Source organism: Furipterus horrens, unplaced genomic scaffold (genome assembly GCF_987537825.1).
Source record: "Furipterus horrens unplaced genomic scaffold, mFurHor1.1.pri manual_scaffold_10, whole genome shotgun sequence".
NCBI classification, from domain to species: domain Eukaryota; kingdom Metazoa; phylum Chordata; class Mammalia; order Chiroptera; family Furipteridae; genus Furipterus; species Furipterus horrens.
The window spans coordinates 61739946-61756129 of NW_028327180.1; the positions used below are offsets into that span (position 1 = coordinate 61739946).

The 16184-nt window shown below is 47.4% G+C and overlaps 1 protein-coding gene and 1 non-coding gene across 6 annotated transcripts in view; both read left to right on the forward strand.

Annotated features, from left to right (window-relative positions):
• Window positions 1–16184, forward strand: part of PHYKPL (5-phosphohydroxy-L-lysine phospho-lyase) — a 26545-nt gene continuing 10361 nt past the window's right edge. For 2 of the 5 annotated variants that reach the window (XR_016513285.1, XM_090287897.1), the window contains exons 1-8: window positions 1–96; window positions 952–1070; window positions 2074–2233; window positions 4641–4715; window positions 5308–5395; window positions 5473–5589; window positions 6217–6299; window positions 6569–6794. Coding sequence is in view for 4 of the 5 variants with exons in the window: in XM_090287897.1 (XP_090144023.1) it covers window positions 38–96; window positions 952–1070; window positions 2074–2233; window positions 4641–4715; window positions 5308–5395; window positions 5473–5589; window positions 6217–6299; window positions 6569–6794 (927 nt within the window). In the remaining variant the exon portion in view is untranslated. Of the gene's footprint in view, window positions 97–951; window positions 1071–2073; window positions 2234–3862; window positions 3921–4065; window positions 4160–4640; window positions 4716–5307; window positions 5396–5472; window positions 5590–6216; window positions 6300–6568; window positions 6795–16184 lie in introns of those variants that run through there. The other 3 variants (XM_090287898.1, XM_090287900.1, XM_090287899.1) reach the window with 3 other exon arrangements.
• LOC150000442 (U6 spliceosomal RNA) lies at window positions 12727–12830 on the forward strand. The gene has a single exon (XR_016513766.1). It is a non-coding gene; the product is annotated as a U6 spliceosomal RNA (small nuclear RNA).

Sequence of the window (16184 nt, forward strand, 5' to 3'; positions counted from 1 at the left end):
CTTTCCGCTTCGTCTCCCCAGACTGCCGCCCGCCGTCATGGCCGCGGACTCACGCGGGAAGGCGGCGACGCTAGCTCGGAGGCGGCAGCTGCTCAGGTACCGGGACAGCGGCGCGGGCGGCGCGCACGCACGACGCGCGCAAGTCCTGCGCGGAGCCAGCAGTCTCCGACCCCCGCCCGCCCCGCCCTTCCGAGTCTCCGGGACTGCCCGGCGTCGGGCCCGGCAGCAGCTTTCTGCTCTGCGCCCTCTTGGGTCGCCCCTGCGACCGGTCCTGCGGCTCCGGCGCCGCGTATCCCCGCAGCTGCTGCCGAGCTCTCGGCGGCCTTTCCCCCAGGGAGGCGTTTGACTGGCACTTGGGCGGACCCCGGGGCGCCCCGCCACAGGGCCTGGCCTGAGACGGACTCCTTCAGGGATCGAAGTTGAGACGAAGGGTGGGAGTGGGGAGCGTGTCCAGAGCCTCCGCCCTGGGCCTGTGCCAGGGGCTCCTGGTGCGACGTGGGGCGCGAGGCGGCCTCTGCTGGCGCCTGGAGTTGGCAGCCCACGGGGCAGCGGCTAACTCGGCTGGCCCAACCACGGAGGGCCCCAGCTGGCCACCTGCTGGGGTGCACACTCCGCCCCCCACCCCCAAGCAAAGAAACACTGACAAGCGGCGGAGCCCCAGGGGCTCGGCAGCCACCTTTTCCCGGGATTCCTGGGACTGATGTAGGCACATGAACCCCGGGGCCCTCGAATGCCTTAAGAAACAATTTAAGTTTTAGCACTTGCTTACCACCTCCCTTTCCTCCTTTCCAGTCGTCATTAGGCAGTGGGGGCTGGAGGCAAAGAGGCGCCCTGTGCCCTTCCAGCTCTTGTCCTTTCCAGCACCGGAGGGCTGGGGCAGGCCTGTGATGGGTGGACTTCGCCCTTCAGGTCTTAAGGCATGGCTGTCGCTTTTTCTGCCTGTCCCCACAGCTCTTCCTGCAGACTCTTTTTTCCTGAGGATCCTATTAAGATGGTCCGGGGCCAAGGGCAATACATGTATGATGAACAAGGGGCAGAATACATCGACTGCATCAACAATGTGGCTCACGGTCAGTACCATCGCTCAGGCTGGAGGGGCCAGAGAGGAGGATGAGGCTGTGCACCTGGTCCCAGGGCATCCGGAGTGCCCGGAGGTTGGGGAACTTGGGTGGAGCTGAGCAGTGGAGGCCCAGGCTTCCTAGTGCAGCTGTAGAAGTTTCCAAGCAGAGCTGTGCTGAACTGGGCAGGAATCAGAGGTCTGGTCTGGGGGCCCCCTTCCACCTGGGACTGATGACAGGCTCAGTGAGCACAGGCAGCCCAGCCTCACTAGCAATGGGCTCCCCTGGCAAAGTGCTGGGCCTCATGGCAGGGCTTCAGCCCCAGTGGCTATCTGGGTCTGAGGCAAGAATGCTGAAATAGGACTTCAGTTATCCAGGAGAGGCTGCCAGAGCTGTTGGGAGGCAAGCAAGTCTGACTCAGCAGGCACCTTGGAGGTTAATAAAGTGGAGGCTAAAAGCAGGAGCTCTAGTCCCAGAACTCCTGGGTTCATACCCCTGGCCTTCACTCGTTAACTTTGTAATCATAGGCAAGTTACTTAATTCTCATTCCTCAGTTTGCTCATCTGCAAAACAGGTATGATAATACAAGGTGCCCACCTCAGAGTGAGTGTTTTGGAGGATTGAGGTAATTCGTGTAATTTGCCTTGAGTGTGCCTGGCACCTGGTGAGCTTCCAGCGCATGATCGCTGTAGCATCTTCTTTGGCCTTTGGCAGTCGTTCCCTCCAGCCCCCACTGACTGGTGAGGTCAAGCCTACTGGCAGACACTCCCACCCAAGATGCAGGTTTCTGCCAGAGGACTTTTCCTCGGCCAGAATCTCAGGGATTCCTTTATAGGGCACCCTTTCCCAGAAGTGGCATCTGTCTTTTACCTCTGTCTTCAGAGTCCCCTCTTTCCTTTCCACCTCTCCTTCCATAACTGTGTCTCCCCCAGCTGGGTTTGCAGATTGGGGGTGGGGAGCCCTGGTAGGATCGTTGAACAGAGTCAGCTGTGTGATGAAGGTAACCCTCTTCCAGTTGGACACTGCCATCCTCTCGTGGTCCAAGCAGCACATGAGCAGAATCAAGTACTCAACACCAACAGCCGGTACCTGCATGACAACATAGTGGATTTTGCACAAAGGCTGTCTGAGACCCTGCCTGAGAAGCTCTGTGTGTTCTTTTTCCTGAATTCTGGGTAAGTGCCCTGCGGCCAGCCCCCAGACAAGACGAAGCACCATGTAGCTGGCCAGGTGTGGACTGGAGAAGAGGTAGCCCTCACCAGGCGGTGCCTGGGCTTCCCAGCTATAGGCCCTGGGCTTTCTTTGCCGACCCAGTTTCGGGCCTCTTACTAAGAGGTGCCATTACCTCCTTTCCAGGATCCTTGTTAGGGCTCACCAAGGTAATGCGTTCCTTTTTCTGCCTTAGGAATACACAGGCACAATGCTGGGGCTACAACCAAATCCCTGCTTACTCGGAAGAAACAAAAACATCCAGTGATTCTTCAGAGAAATAAAACATTGTGAAGAGGGGTCATTGCCTAGAGGCAAAGAGCAGGATGTCAGGAGGCATAGGAGCAGACCTGAGCTGCTCTGGTGAGTGCAGGGAGGCTTTTCCGAAGAGTGACACGAAGTCAAGAGCTGACTGGGCTGAGTGTTGCTGTCCACCCTGGTCACCACCCAGAACAGCCTATGCAGCAACAAGAGCCTTGGCACCCAGCACACTTGAGAAACTGAAAGGCAGCCTGAGGGAGGGATGCGGGGCCCATCACCCAGGGCCTCATCAGCCAAGTAAAGAATCTGTTTGTATCCTAAGAGCATTGAAAGTCATCAGGGGGTTTTGATCAGGCAAGTGATGTCATCAGGGCTGGGAGAGAGCAAGAATGGACACCATCAGGCGCCATTTCAGCGGCCAGGTGACAGGTGAGGGCAGCTCAGACTGAGGTGGGGCAGCAGAGACCGCAATGGCAGGGGATGACATGTACATAGAACCAGCCCAGTGTCCTGGGAGAGAATATTCCAACAAACCATAGGTTGAGGCATTTAGATTATAGTAACTGTTGTTATCATTATCATTGCCGTTTACATAGTACATTCATCATTCCCCCCACCCAGTAATTTCTAGGAAATGGAATTTACATCTTCATTTTAGGATAAGGAAACAGCTGTTCAAAAAAAAGGAACTACCTTGCCCAGGGCCGTCACATAGGGGATGGAAGCCAGACGGGAATCTCTCTGGGAAGAGCGGAGAGCTGGGTTTAGGGGTGGGCGCTTCCTTGGCAGTGGAGGAAGAGGCATTTGCTGGCTTACTCCACCAGATTTACTCATAAGTGGCAGTACTGTCTGCATCTCTGCCCAAGGCAGAAACCTTTCTCACAGCCTTACGTCAAGCCTGCCTCACCTGTCTCCAGGATATCTCCATCCACCTCTGTCTACCTCCATGGTTACCAAATCTACTCAACGCGTATCCTTGGTCTCCTCACTTCCACTTCTTTTTTCACTGAAATAGTGTGTTCTTTTTATTTTATGACTACTGTGAATGGAGAATGGGCCACATACTAAACCTGACAAACTCAGAAGATCCACTTCCACTTTAATTCCCTTCTATTCTGTTAGACACAGCAAGAGGCTTCCTCCTCACGTGGAAGCTGGGTAACGTCTCTTCTCTGATTAAAACTCTTAAGTAGCTTTGCACAGCCCTAGGAAGAAAATCTGGGCTCCATCCAAGGCCTGTGAAGATGGCCCTGCGTGTCTCCCCACTGCTGCCCCACTCTGGCCTCCCTGTCTTCTCTCAGTTCCTGAGCACACTGAGCTCTTTTCTTTTGCAGGGCCTTTGAATGTGCTGCTCATCATGCCTAGAAACTTCTCCTTGAGGATTCAGTGCAGGTGTGGCCTCCTCATAGAGTCCTTCCCTGGCCCCTGTCTTAGTCAGCTCAGGCTGTCATAACCAAATGCCACAGACTGAAAGGCCAGATCAGAGGTCAAGGTGTCGGCAGGTTTGGTTTCTTTATGGCCTCCCTTTGGTTTGCAGGTGGCCACCTAGCTGCCTTCATGGGGTCTTGCCTGTGTACACAAGCCCCTGGTATCTCTGTGTCCAAATTTCTTCTTATAAGGACATCACTCAGGTAGGATGAGGGCCACCCTAACGGCCTCATTTAACTTCGTTGCCTCTTTAAAGGGCCTGTCTCCACACACAGCCATATTCTGTGGTGCTGAGGGTTAGGACTTCAACATAGGAATTTTGTGGGACACAATTCAGCCTTTAACACCCCCTTATGTAAAGTAGGGCCCATCAGATATTCTTAGGGCACTTACCAGGATGATGGTTCTTTCTTTCTTTGGGTTTGTTTGTTTCTTTGGCTTTCAGGACACTTACTAGAATGTAAGATCCAGGAAGGTAAGGGCCTGTTTTATTGTTTCTGCCCCAGCTCCTAGCACATAGAAGGCATTTGATGAATTTTCACTGAATAACTAATGAATGGGGTCCTGAGAACATTCTTGCTGGCAGGGCTCACCTTGCCTCTGGGTTTCTCTGAAGGAAACAGGGCTCCAGGAGGGGAGGCCCTGGGACAGCTGTTGGAGCAGCACCCTCCTCTTCCATCATAGGTCGGAGGCCAACGACCTGGCCTTGAGGCTGGCCCGCCAGTACACAGGACACTGGGACGTGGTAGTGTTAGACCAGTAAGTGCCATTCCCAGGGCTTGGCCCACACTTGTCGGGAATCAACAGGGCTCTGACTTTGGGTGCTGTGGGCAGGAAGGATGAAGGGCTGTGGCTACAGAGACACCACCCACATAGACACCAGGAGTTCTTTTCCCGATCTCTCTTCTAGGGGGGCACCTTCTGGGGAGCTGAGAAAGCTTTGTGGGGGGGTGTGGGGTGGTCCCACATTTGAGGTGTTGAAACTGGTCCGACAGTAGCTCCCATGTATCAATTATGTGCTGCACAAGGCCCAGGCCCATGGCAGAGCCTTAGCATGTTGAAGGTTCATTGCAACCCTGAAGAGGAGCCCCCACTATACAGAGGAGAGAACTGACCCCAGAGAGCCTCACTGATTAGCTCCATTACACAGCTAGTAAGTGGCCTTGCAGAAAGTCTGACAGACTCCCTGGCCCACGCTTATCCCCTCATCCCCCGGACCGTGCTCATCCCCAGCCCGCGGACTCGGGGGCTGTGTCAGAAAGGTGTGTCTCCTGAGGAGGACAGACAGTGGTCAAGGCCAGGCCAGAGAAACATGCTGTCAGGGCCTGAGACCACCCTCCCTTCTCCCCAGTGCTTATCACGGTCACCTGAGCTCCCTGATTGACATCAGCCCCTACAAGTTCCAGGACCTGGATGGCCAGAAGGAGTGGGTCCACGTGGTATGCACAGCCCAGGGGGGGCAACAGGTCGGTGCCCACACCCAGCCTGGATGACACGGCGCTGTCACTCCCCACAGGCACCTCTCCCAGACACCTACCGGGGCCTCTACCGGGAGGACCATCCCAGTCCTGCTGAGGCCTATGCCACGGAGGTGAAACATGTGGTCTGCAGTGCACAGGAGCAGGGCAGGCAGGTAATACACGCACATGGTCCCATCCAGCCAGTGGTGAATGCACTGATGGCAGCCGGGGTGGAGGGCCAGTTTGCCACCTGGTCTGCCTTGCCATCATCCCGCAGTAGCCTGTGAGCAGCCCCAAGGCAGAACACAGTTTGGGAGTCATTGGTGATAACTAGAAAAGGCATCCAGTCCGAAGGCCCCTGCGGGAGGGCCAAGGCAAAAACTGGCAGATCTGTGGAAGGCAGGTGTCCCAGTGGACAGGAGGGAGAGGGCGCAGAGGTGATACAGAAGGAGTCAGGCTGTGCTGACCGGCATATGGAGGAGCGGCTGGATCAGGGATGGGGGTCGGATTTCTGGTCCAGGTCAGAGGCAGGGGAGGAACAGGCTTGGGGAAAATGAGTGGGTTTTGTCTGGAGCATGCTAAGTATGGGAGCCTGGAGGCATCCAAGTTTTAAGAGTTGGTTTGGGGCCTGAAAGAAAACTGAGTCACAGACCCTCAGATGTAGAGCCCAACTTGGGGATGTAGCAATGACTGTAACTTGTTCTGCTTGGAGCCAGCCCTGAGCCAGCATTAGCAGAACCATCCCAGCTTGCTGCTCAGCACCTCCATGTCGGTGTTCCCATGTCCCCTGTCGTCCCCAGATTGCTGCCTTCTTCGCTGAGTCCCTGCCCAGTGTGGGAGGGCAGATCGTTCCCCCTGCTGGCTACTTCCAGGAAGTGGCAAAGTGAGTAGGTGGGAGGGGCTGCCCCAGGAGGCCAGGGCTGTAATGGAGTTTCTCAGCATTTGTTCCACATTCCAACCTCAGCCTCACCTGTTTGCCAGATTTTTCAAAGCCCCTGGAAAAGTAGTGGCCCCTAGAAGGCCAGCCATCTGCCTAAGGCCTTGACTTTACTGTTGGCAGAGCCAAGATTCAGAGTCCCAAGACCTCCCTGCTCCTGCTCTGATTCCTCTCACCGCAGTCCCCACCCGTCAGCCATCTATCCTCTGCCACAGGCACATCCGCAGGGCCGGAGGGGTCTTTGTCGCAGACGAGATTCAAGTGGGCTTTGGCCGAGTAGGCAAGCACTTCTGGGCCTTCCAGCTGCAGGGGGAAGACTTTGTCCCTGATATTGTCACCATGGGCAAGTCCATTGGCAATGGCCACCCTGTAGCCTGCGTGGCCACAACCCAAGCTGTGGCGAAGGCATTTGAAGCTACTGGTGTTGAGTACTTCAACACGGTGAGTGAAGGCTCCGGGGCCAGGGAGGCATGAGGGTTCTGGTGGGCCCCAGGCACCTGCTTGTCCTTAGTGAGCAAAGGCCACAGACCTGGCACTGTGCCAGCATGAACACATCCAAGATGCTGTTGGGGCAGGTGGGGGCCCAGGGATAGTTACAGCAGGTCAGAGGGAAAAAACACAAAACCTCTTTAAAATTAGCATCAATCCACAATCTGTGGCAAAACACCATGCCTATAAAATATATAGGAGAACACGAGGCCCCCTTCCTTCCAGCACAAGCTGCCTAATATGTGCAAGACCTCATGCTAAGGACTGAGTAAGATACATGAGGAGCACCTGTCTGGGTGGTGGGTGGGCTAGGAGCAGAGTTCATGTTGCAGTAGGAGCTTAGAGGAGGCCATGGCTCCCTGACCTTGTGCTATAGGGTCAAGAGCTTTCCCTAAGTGCAGTGGACCGTTGGACACCAAGGGCACAGTCATGTGGTGAGCAAGGGGAGCACAGTGGTCACCAAGTGGCCTTGTGGTAAGAGCTAAGGAGTCTGAACTGACCGTCAGGGGAATGAGGAGCCATGAAATGGCTCTAATCGGGAGAGCTGAGATCTGAAATGCATTTGAAGGATCTGTGGTGATCAGTGTGGAGAAAGACTAGAAGGAGGCAACTCGTCCAGGCAAGAGAGGAGGAGCCCAAGTCTGGGCACAGGCCACAGGGAAGAATAGGGAGGGACAGAGTTGAGGGGAAGAACTCACTGTGACCTCCCAAAGAGGAGTCAGTTTGAATTAGGCCTGAAACGTCAAGGTTTGGCAAGGTGGTCAAGATTTGGCAGAGGTCATTGAGGGCAAAGGCTGGTTCTTTCAACAAACTGGCACTCTGCACCCAGCTGACACGTAGACAGAACTTCTGCCCTGAACAAGTTCACTGCTCAAGGTGGGGGACTGGCTCATAGACACCTGATCACTTGGAAGTAGTGTGTTCACAGCACAAGGGGCACAGGGTGGGAGGACAGAAAAGGAGCAGGGGCACTTCTTGTGGCTGTGGGAGGGTGAAGAGGAATTGGCCCTGTGAGAAGGAAGGAGTGTGTTGTGTTAGGTGAGAGACAGACAACCCACTGGAACCCGAGCCTGGTTTCTGTTTCTGTCCTACTTGAAGCTCACATAGATTATGTAGTCCATCTGCAGCTCATGAAAGATGCCATCTGTTCCTGTGTCGCCCTCCTTGGTTGATCCATTTTCTTACTGTTACAAGCATCTGAGAAGCCATCATCCCAGGTAAAAGTCAGGATCTTGACAATAACCTGCATCTGTCTATCCCTGTGGTTGCTCCCAGCCCTTCTTCCCTCGGCCCAGGGAGCCATCACTCTGAATCCCATGTTCATTAGTTAGTCTCATTCTTGAACTTTATAAGAAGTGTATTGTGCTGTGTGTCTATAGTCTTTGGGGATTTGTTGCTGCTGTTGTTTTTTACCTAACATATTAATAAGCATTACCTACACTGCTTGTCACTGACAGCAGGTCATTTGTTTTTATTGCCTTATAGTAATATCCCATTGTACAAACTACCATGGTTTATTTATCCGTTCCTGTTGATGTGCTTTGCTATTGTTCCCATGGTTACTGCTATTAAGAACAGTGCTGCTATGAACCATTTTTATAAGTCCTTGTACATGTGCAAGAGTTTTTTTTTAGCAGTAACCTAATAGTGGAATTGCTGGGTCATTGTTCACCTCCAGTTTCAGGCAGTGACATCTGTTTTCCAAAGTAGGTTACAGGTTAACACCCCACCAGCAGGTGTAAGGGATTCTGTAGTTCAGCCTCCTCTTCAACACCTCAACACCTCTAATCAAGAGGGGTATAAAGCTACATCCCCTCAAACCAGGGAATGTTCTTGATATGCCATTCCTTGATTTCAAGTTATGTGAAACATCTCTTCACATGTTTATTGGCTATGCTTCCCATCTTCTGTGAAATGCCTTTTTCTTTTGCCTGTGTTTTGACTGAGTTACTAGTGCTTTTCTTTTTGTGGGGGTTTTGTGTGTGTACATATGTGTGTGTAGCTGTGTACATATGTATGCATGTATATGCATGTATACATAGACACACACGTATATACATAGGGCTTTAGTTATGTAGGACTCTGGAAGCCTTTTATTTCTTCTTAGGTTAGTTTTGGTGAGTTACATTTTCCTAGGAGTTTTTCATCAGTGTTCAAAACTGTTGATCTGTGGTATTGTTAATACTTTCTTAATATCTTTTTAACCTTTACCAATTATGTTCCCTTTTCTTTTACAATATTATTTATTTTCTTTATTCTCCTGCTTTCTTTGGAGTTTGTTCTGTTCTTTTTTTTCAATTTCTTAATATGGATACTTAACTGTATTCTCTACTAATATAAATATATAAGCCTGTAAATCTCCCTCAAAACATAACTTTTACTTTGTATCTCACTATTTATTTATTTTTAGAGAAAGGGGAAGGGAGGGAGGAAGAGAGGGAGAGAAGAAATATCAATGTGTGGTCGCCTCTTGCGCGCCCCCAACTGGGGAACTGGCCCACAACCCAGGCATGTGCCCTGACTGGGAATTGAACCAGCAACCCTTTGGTTCGCAGGCCAGCAGCACTCAGTCCACTGAGCCACACCAACCAGGGCTTATATTCCACTAATTTTAATATGTATTTTTCCATTATTGCAGAAATTCTCAAAAGTATGATCCAGACCGTGAGGCTCTCCAAGACCCTTTCAGGGATCTGCATAGAAAAAACTTTGATGATAATATTAACATGTTATTTGCTTTCTTTACTCTCATCCTCTCATAATTATATAATGGAGTGTCCCAAAGGCTGCAACAGATTGAAGCTAAAACTGATATGAGAATCCCACTGGCTTCTATTAGGCCAGACATTTCTCACTGATTTTTTTGGTAAACATATTTTCATAAATACATGTTATGATAACATGCAACAAGTTTTCATTATTTTTTAAGTGGCATATTTAAAATTAATAAATATATTTCAAATTTCTCAGTTTTAATTATTGTACCATAAATATTCATAGATATAACGCATATAACAAAAGCTCTGCAGTTCCTCAATAACTTTTGAGAGTGTATAGAGAGTCTAAAACCAAAAGTTTGAGAACCACAGGACTATCATTGAATTCAAGCTTTTTCAAGCCTTTTTATTATTAACGTCTAAGGACACTGAAGTCAAAGGTCATGCCTTACATGATACTCTTTTGCTCCTTATTCTGTAAAATGTGTTGAAGTGATCTGGTACTTGATTGTTTTACATGTCTTTGAGAAAAATGTGTGTTCTCTAAATGTTTGCAGAACTCTGAAAATGTCTCTCAGGTCACATGTGTTAATTGTGTGGGTTTTTTTTTTTTTAAGTATATTTTATTGATTATGCTGTTACAATTGTCCCAGTTTTTTTTCCTTTGCTTCCCTTAGCCCACTATTCCTCTTCCCTCCAGCAAGCTTACTCCCCTTAGTTCATGTCCATGGGTCGTGCCAGTATGTTCTTTGGCTTCACTCTTTCCTTATACTATGCTTAACATCCCCCTGTCTATTTTGTTCCTACCAATTATGCTTCTTAATCCCTGTACCTTTCCCCCATACTCCCCTTTCCCCCTCCCAGCTGATAGCCCTCCAAATGATCCCCATACCTATGATTCTGTTCCTATTCTGGTTGTTTGCTTACTTGGATTTTGTTTTTATTTTTTAGATTGTTGATAGTTGTGAGTTTGTCGTCATTTTAATGTTCATAGTTTTGATCTTCTTTTTCTTAAATCAGTCCCTTTAACGTTTCATATAATAAGGGTCTGGTGATGAATTCCTTTAGCTTTACCTCGTCTAGGAAGCACTTGATCTGCCCTTCCATTCTCAATGATAGCTTTGCTGGGTAGAGCAATCTTGGTTGTAGGTCCTTGCTTTTCATCACTTTGAATACTTCTTGCCTGAAAAGTTTCCTTTTGCATTTTAATTATGATGTGTCTTGGTGTGGTCCTCTTTGGATCTAACTTGATTGGGACTCTGTGCTTCCTGGACTTGTATGTCTGTTTCCTTCACCAAATTAGGGAAGTGTTCATTATTTTTTCATATAAGGTTTCAATTTCTTGCTCTTCTTCTCATCCTTCTGGCACCCCTATGATCCAGGTGTTGGCACATTTAAAGTTGTCCCAGAGGTTCCTAAGCCTCTCCTCGTTTTTTCAATTCTTGTTTCTTCATTCTGTACTGGTTGACTTTTTTTCTTCCTTATGTTCCAAATCATTGATTTGAACCCCAGTTTCCATCCCTTCACTATTAGTTTAATGTAGACTTTCCCTCATTTCATTTAGCATAGCCTTCACTTCTTCCCTTGTGCGTTTGTCATACTTAATCTTGTCTGTCAAGTCTGTGAGCATCATTATCACCAGTATTTTGAACCCTGCATCTGTTAGGTTGGCTGCCTCCTCGTCTGTTAGGTTGGCTATCTCCTCGTCGTTTAGTTCTCCCACTGGAACCTTGATCTGCCCCCCCTTTTGGGCCGTACTTCTCTGTTTCCTCAACTTGACAGCCTCCTGTGTTTGCCTCTGTGTCTTAGGTAGAGCTATTGCTCCTGTTATATTGTAAGGCACAGAACCTTACTTATTCATCAGCACAGGGCAACCCATTTTACCACGTTGTGGAACTGTATGTGGGGGAAGGGTCTGAGAGGGAACAGTGACGCTTGCTCAGCACTTGCCCCTTTTCCAGGCACTTTTCCTGCTTCCCATATGGGACTGGTGCCTCTCTAGCTGTTGCCCTGGTTGTGGTTCCCAGAGTGGGTTGGTCTGCGGACATTCTAGAACTGTGGGGGCCTCTAAACAAATGTACAGTAGTCCCTCTCTGTATCGCGGTTCACTTATCACGGCCTCACGGTTTTGCCGGATTTTAAAAAAATTATATTTAATTATCGTGGATTTTTCACTATATCGCGGGATTCTGCAGTACTGTATACACGTGTTGTTAAAGTTACGTAGGTTTAAGAGTGTAGAATATGTTTTAAGAACATAAGTAATGTTTATAAAAGTGTGGAAAAGGTTAATAAGGGAGTGGGAAAGGTTAATAAGGAACTGGGAACACAGTTTATAAGTGTGTGGGAAGGGTTTATAAAGCCTTAAAATATATATAAATACTAAAATAAATGTAAGGTTCCTACTTCGTGGATTTTCACCTATCACGGAGGGGTCTAGAACATAATACCCACGATAAATGAGCGAATACTGTACTCTGCAGAGAGACGGGCATTTCTTTCTCCGCCCCAACCCCTGCTAGTTTTCACAGTCAGAAACAGTGAGGCTTTATTTTCCATAGTGCTGGAGCCATGGGCTATGCAGTCTGGTCTGGGGCTGGGATTGCTCCCCAGATGTCCCTCCCAGCTTTTATAATGTGTGACTTCTCTTTCCGTTGGCTGGCTACAGACACTGCCTTGCTGCTGCCAGCACTGCCACCACACTGCATTCTCTCCACCCTGGCTCCGCCCCTGCTACCTGTCTGGATGAGTATTGCCTTCTTTATATCTTTGTTGGACTTCCATGCAGTTCAGTTTTCTAGTAGTTCTGGTGGTTTTCAGTTTTGAGGTAGTTGTCTTTTTTCTTATTGTTGTGGAAGGTGATGAAACGTGTCTACCTACACCTCCATCTTGGCCAGAAGTTGACTGCTTGTGTTTTAAAGTCATATCTTACAAACTGTTGCCTAATCAAAGGTCATAAAGATTTACATCTTTGTCTTCTTTAAAGAGTTTTGTAGTTTAAGCTCTTACATTTAGGTCTTTGATCCATTTTGAGTGAATTTTTTGCATATGGTATGAAGTAGGGGTAACTTGATTCTTGCATGTAGATATCCAGTTGTTCCAACACCATTTGCTGAATACTATTATCTCATTGAATGATCTTGGCACCCTTGTCAAGAATCAACTGAATGCTCACTTCTGCAGCACATATACTAAAATTGAAATGATACAGAGATTAGCATGGCCCATGTGCAAGTATGACATGCAAATCCGTGAAGCGTTCCACTTTTGAAAAAAAAAAGAATCCATTGACCGTAAGTGGGTTTATGGGTTTATTTCTGGACTCTCAATTCTATTCCATTGATCTTTATATCTATCCTTCTGCCAGTCTGGACTAGTATATTCCGTAGTATATTTTGAAATCAGGAAATGTGAGTCCACCAGTCTTTGTTCTTCTTTCTGAAGATTGTTTTGGCTATTCTGGGTCCCTTGCACTTCAGTATGAATTTTCAGAATCAGCTAGTCTTTTTCCAGAAAGGCAGCTTGGACTTTGATAGGACTGCATTGAGTATGTAGATCAGTTTGGTAAGGATTGCCATACTAACAATGCTAAGTCCTCCAATCCTTGAGCATGTGATGTCTGTCCTTTTATGTAGGTCTTTAATTTTTTTCAGTGATGTTTTATATTTTTCATTGTGTAAGTCTTGAGCTACTTTTGTTAAATTTATTCCTATTTTATTCTTTTTCATGCTTTTGGAAATAGAGTTGTTTTCTTAATTTCATTTCAGATTCTTTATTGTTAGTGTATAGAAATACAATTGATTTTTGGATATTGGTCTTGCTGCAAGCTTGCTGAATGCATTTATTAACTCTTAATAGTTTTTTGTGGATTCTTTAGAATTTTCTATGTACAAAATCATGTCATCTGAGAATGGTGATAGTTTACTTCTTTTGTTTCCATTCTAAATGCCTTTCCTCTCCTTGACTAGAACCTCCAGAACGATGTTAAATAGAAGTGTCTTATCTTGTTCCTACCCTTAGGGAGAAACATTGTCTTTCACCATTAAGTATTATATTATTTGTGAGATTTCATTGATGTGTTTTATCAGGTTGAAGTTTCCTTCTTTTACTAATTTGTTGAGTGCTTTTATCATAAAAGATTATTGGAGTTTGTCAAATGCTTTTTCTGAATTTATTGAAATTATCCTGTGATTTTGTCCTTAATCCCATTAATATGGTTTATTATGTTATTTGATTTTCATCTATAGAACCAACTAGACATTCCTGGGATAAATCCCATTTGATCATGGTACATAATCCTTTTTATATGTTGGTAGATTCAGTTTGCTAGTATTTTTTGATTTTTTTGCATCTATATTCTTGAGATATTTTTCTGTAGTTTTCTTGTGATACCTTTGTCTGGTTTTAGTACCAGAATAATACTGGCCTCAAAGAATGAATTGGGAAATGTTCATACCTCTTTTTTTTTTTTTTTTTTTTTTTTTTTTTCAGATTTAATGTGTTTTATTGATTAAAATATTACATTTGTGCCCCTTTCCCTTCCCTCTGCTCCCCTCCACCCGGTGGCCCCCTCCCTCCAGTTGTCCCCCCCTTTTAGATTATGTCCATTAGTTGTGCTTACAGTTCCTCCCAACCTCTCTCCGTCTATTCCATTCCCTCCTACCATGATCCCCAATTCCTATATCATCTCCCTCCCTCTCCCCACTCCCCCTCCCTGTTGGCCTCCCCCCACTATGTTTCCCTTACCCACAGTTCCTTTTCCACTCTCGTTGCCTGTTTCGTTTGCCTTTGTTTCATCTCCCTAGCTTCTGTTTTTTAAACCAGTCCCTTTAACTTCTCATATAACAGTGGTTTGGATCTAATGAACTCTTTCAGTTTTATTTTGTCCTGGAAACACTTTCTCTGTCCTTCTATTCTGAATGACAATTTCGCTGGATAGAGTATTCGTGGTTGTAGGTTTTGGATTTTCATTACTTTGAATATTTCTTGCCAGTCCCTTCTTGTCTGTAGGGTTTCCCTTGAGAAGTCAGCTGATAGTCTAATTGGGACCCCTTTGTACATAATTCTTTTCTTCTCTCTTGCTGCTTTTAAGATTCTCTCTTTATCTTTAATTTTTGACATTTTGATTATAATGTGTCTTGGAGTGGTTCTCCCTGGGTCCAGTCTCTTGGGAACTCTCCTTGCTTCCTGGATCTGCAAGTCTATTCCCTTCCCCAAGTCTGGGAAGTTCTCCTTTATTATATTTTCACTCAATTTTTCAAGTTCTAGTTCATCTTCCTCATTCTCTGGCAAACCAATGATTCTTATGTTGGGCCTTTTATAGCTGTCCCAGAGGTTTCTGATCCTCTCATTGTTGCTTGCCATTTCCTCTCGCTGCATTGGTTGACTGCTTGTTCCTTCTCCATATTCCAGTTTGTTGAAATGGACTCTGGATTCCTCACCATCTGTCTCGTATGTGGTTTTGTTCCTTTCGTTATGAAAGTTTTTCGCTTCTTTCATATCTTTTTCCTGCTCTTTTGTGAATTCTGTAAGCCACCTGATAACAATGGCCCAGAACTGAGCCTCTGACAGGTTTCTTATCTGTTCATCTGTCAGGTTCTCTATCTGCTGCCTGGTGAGTTGTGTTACCGGGATCTCTATAGTTGTCTGCCTCATTTTGACAGATGCGTTTTGTTTTCCTGGGCCGGCTGTCGGGGGCAGGGGGCAGTGCCTGCGTACGCGTCACAAATCAGCGACCGCTGGCGCCTGCCTGTCCGCGACCTATTTCGCCGCCCTGTGGTGCTTTCTGTGGGGGCGGGGGTCCAAGATGGATTCACACAGTTATTCAGCTAGGAGACCGGGATCCGTCCTCCCGCCCCCCTGGGCCTCACTGTTCAAGGCGATGCTGCGGCTGCTCCCCAGCGCCCGGAGTCGCGCAAGCCAGGGGCTTGATTGGAGTCGCGCACGCCAGGGGCTTGATTGCCTCCAGGATTTTTCGCCGCCCCGCCCCGCCGCTCCGCAAACAGCTTTGCCTTCTTTAACTCTTACCTGCCCAAATGGCACCGCTGGTTTATAACTTCATATGTTGGGCTTCCGTGTAGCTTTATTTTCTGGAATTTCTAGTTATCCTTTGTTTTAAAGTAGTTGTATTCCACTGTAGTTGTAGAGGGAGACCTAGCGTGTCCGTCTAAGCCTCCATCTTGGCCGGAAGTCCCCCATTGCCTGTTCATACCTCTTCTATTCTCTGAAAGACTTTCTGAAGGATTGGTAGCAATTCTTTAAACATTTCGGTAAAATGACCAGTGAAATCATCTGACTCTAGGCTTTTCTTATTGGGAATTTAATATTTATTCATTGTTCTTATTTGCTATAGGTCTATTCAGATTTTCTATTCCTTCTTGTGTCAATGTCAATATTTATTTTTCTGAGTTTGAGCCAAAATTGACAGCATATGCCAGGAAGCAAGATCTCAAATACTTTCAATGTCAGTATTTATCTTTCTAGGAATTTGTCCTTTTCATCCAAGAGAGACACACAGAGAGACAGAGACAGACATTGATCAGTTGCCTCTTATATGTGCCCTGGCCAGGGATCGAACTTGCAACCTTTTGGTATATGGGATGATGCTCCAACTGAGCCACTCAGC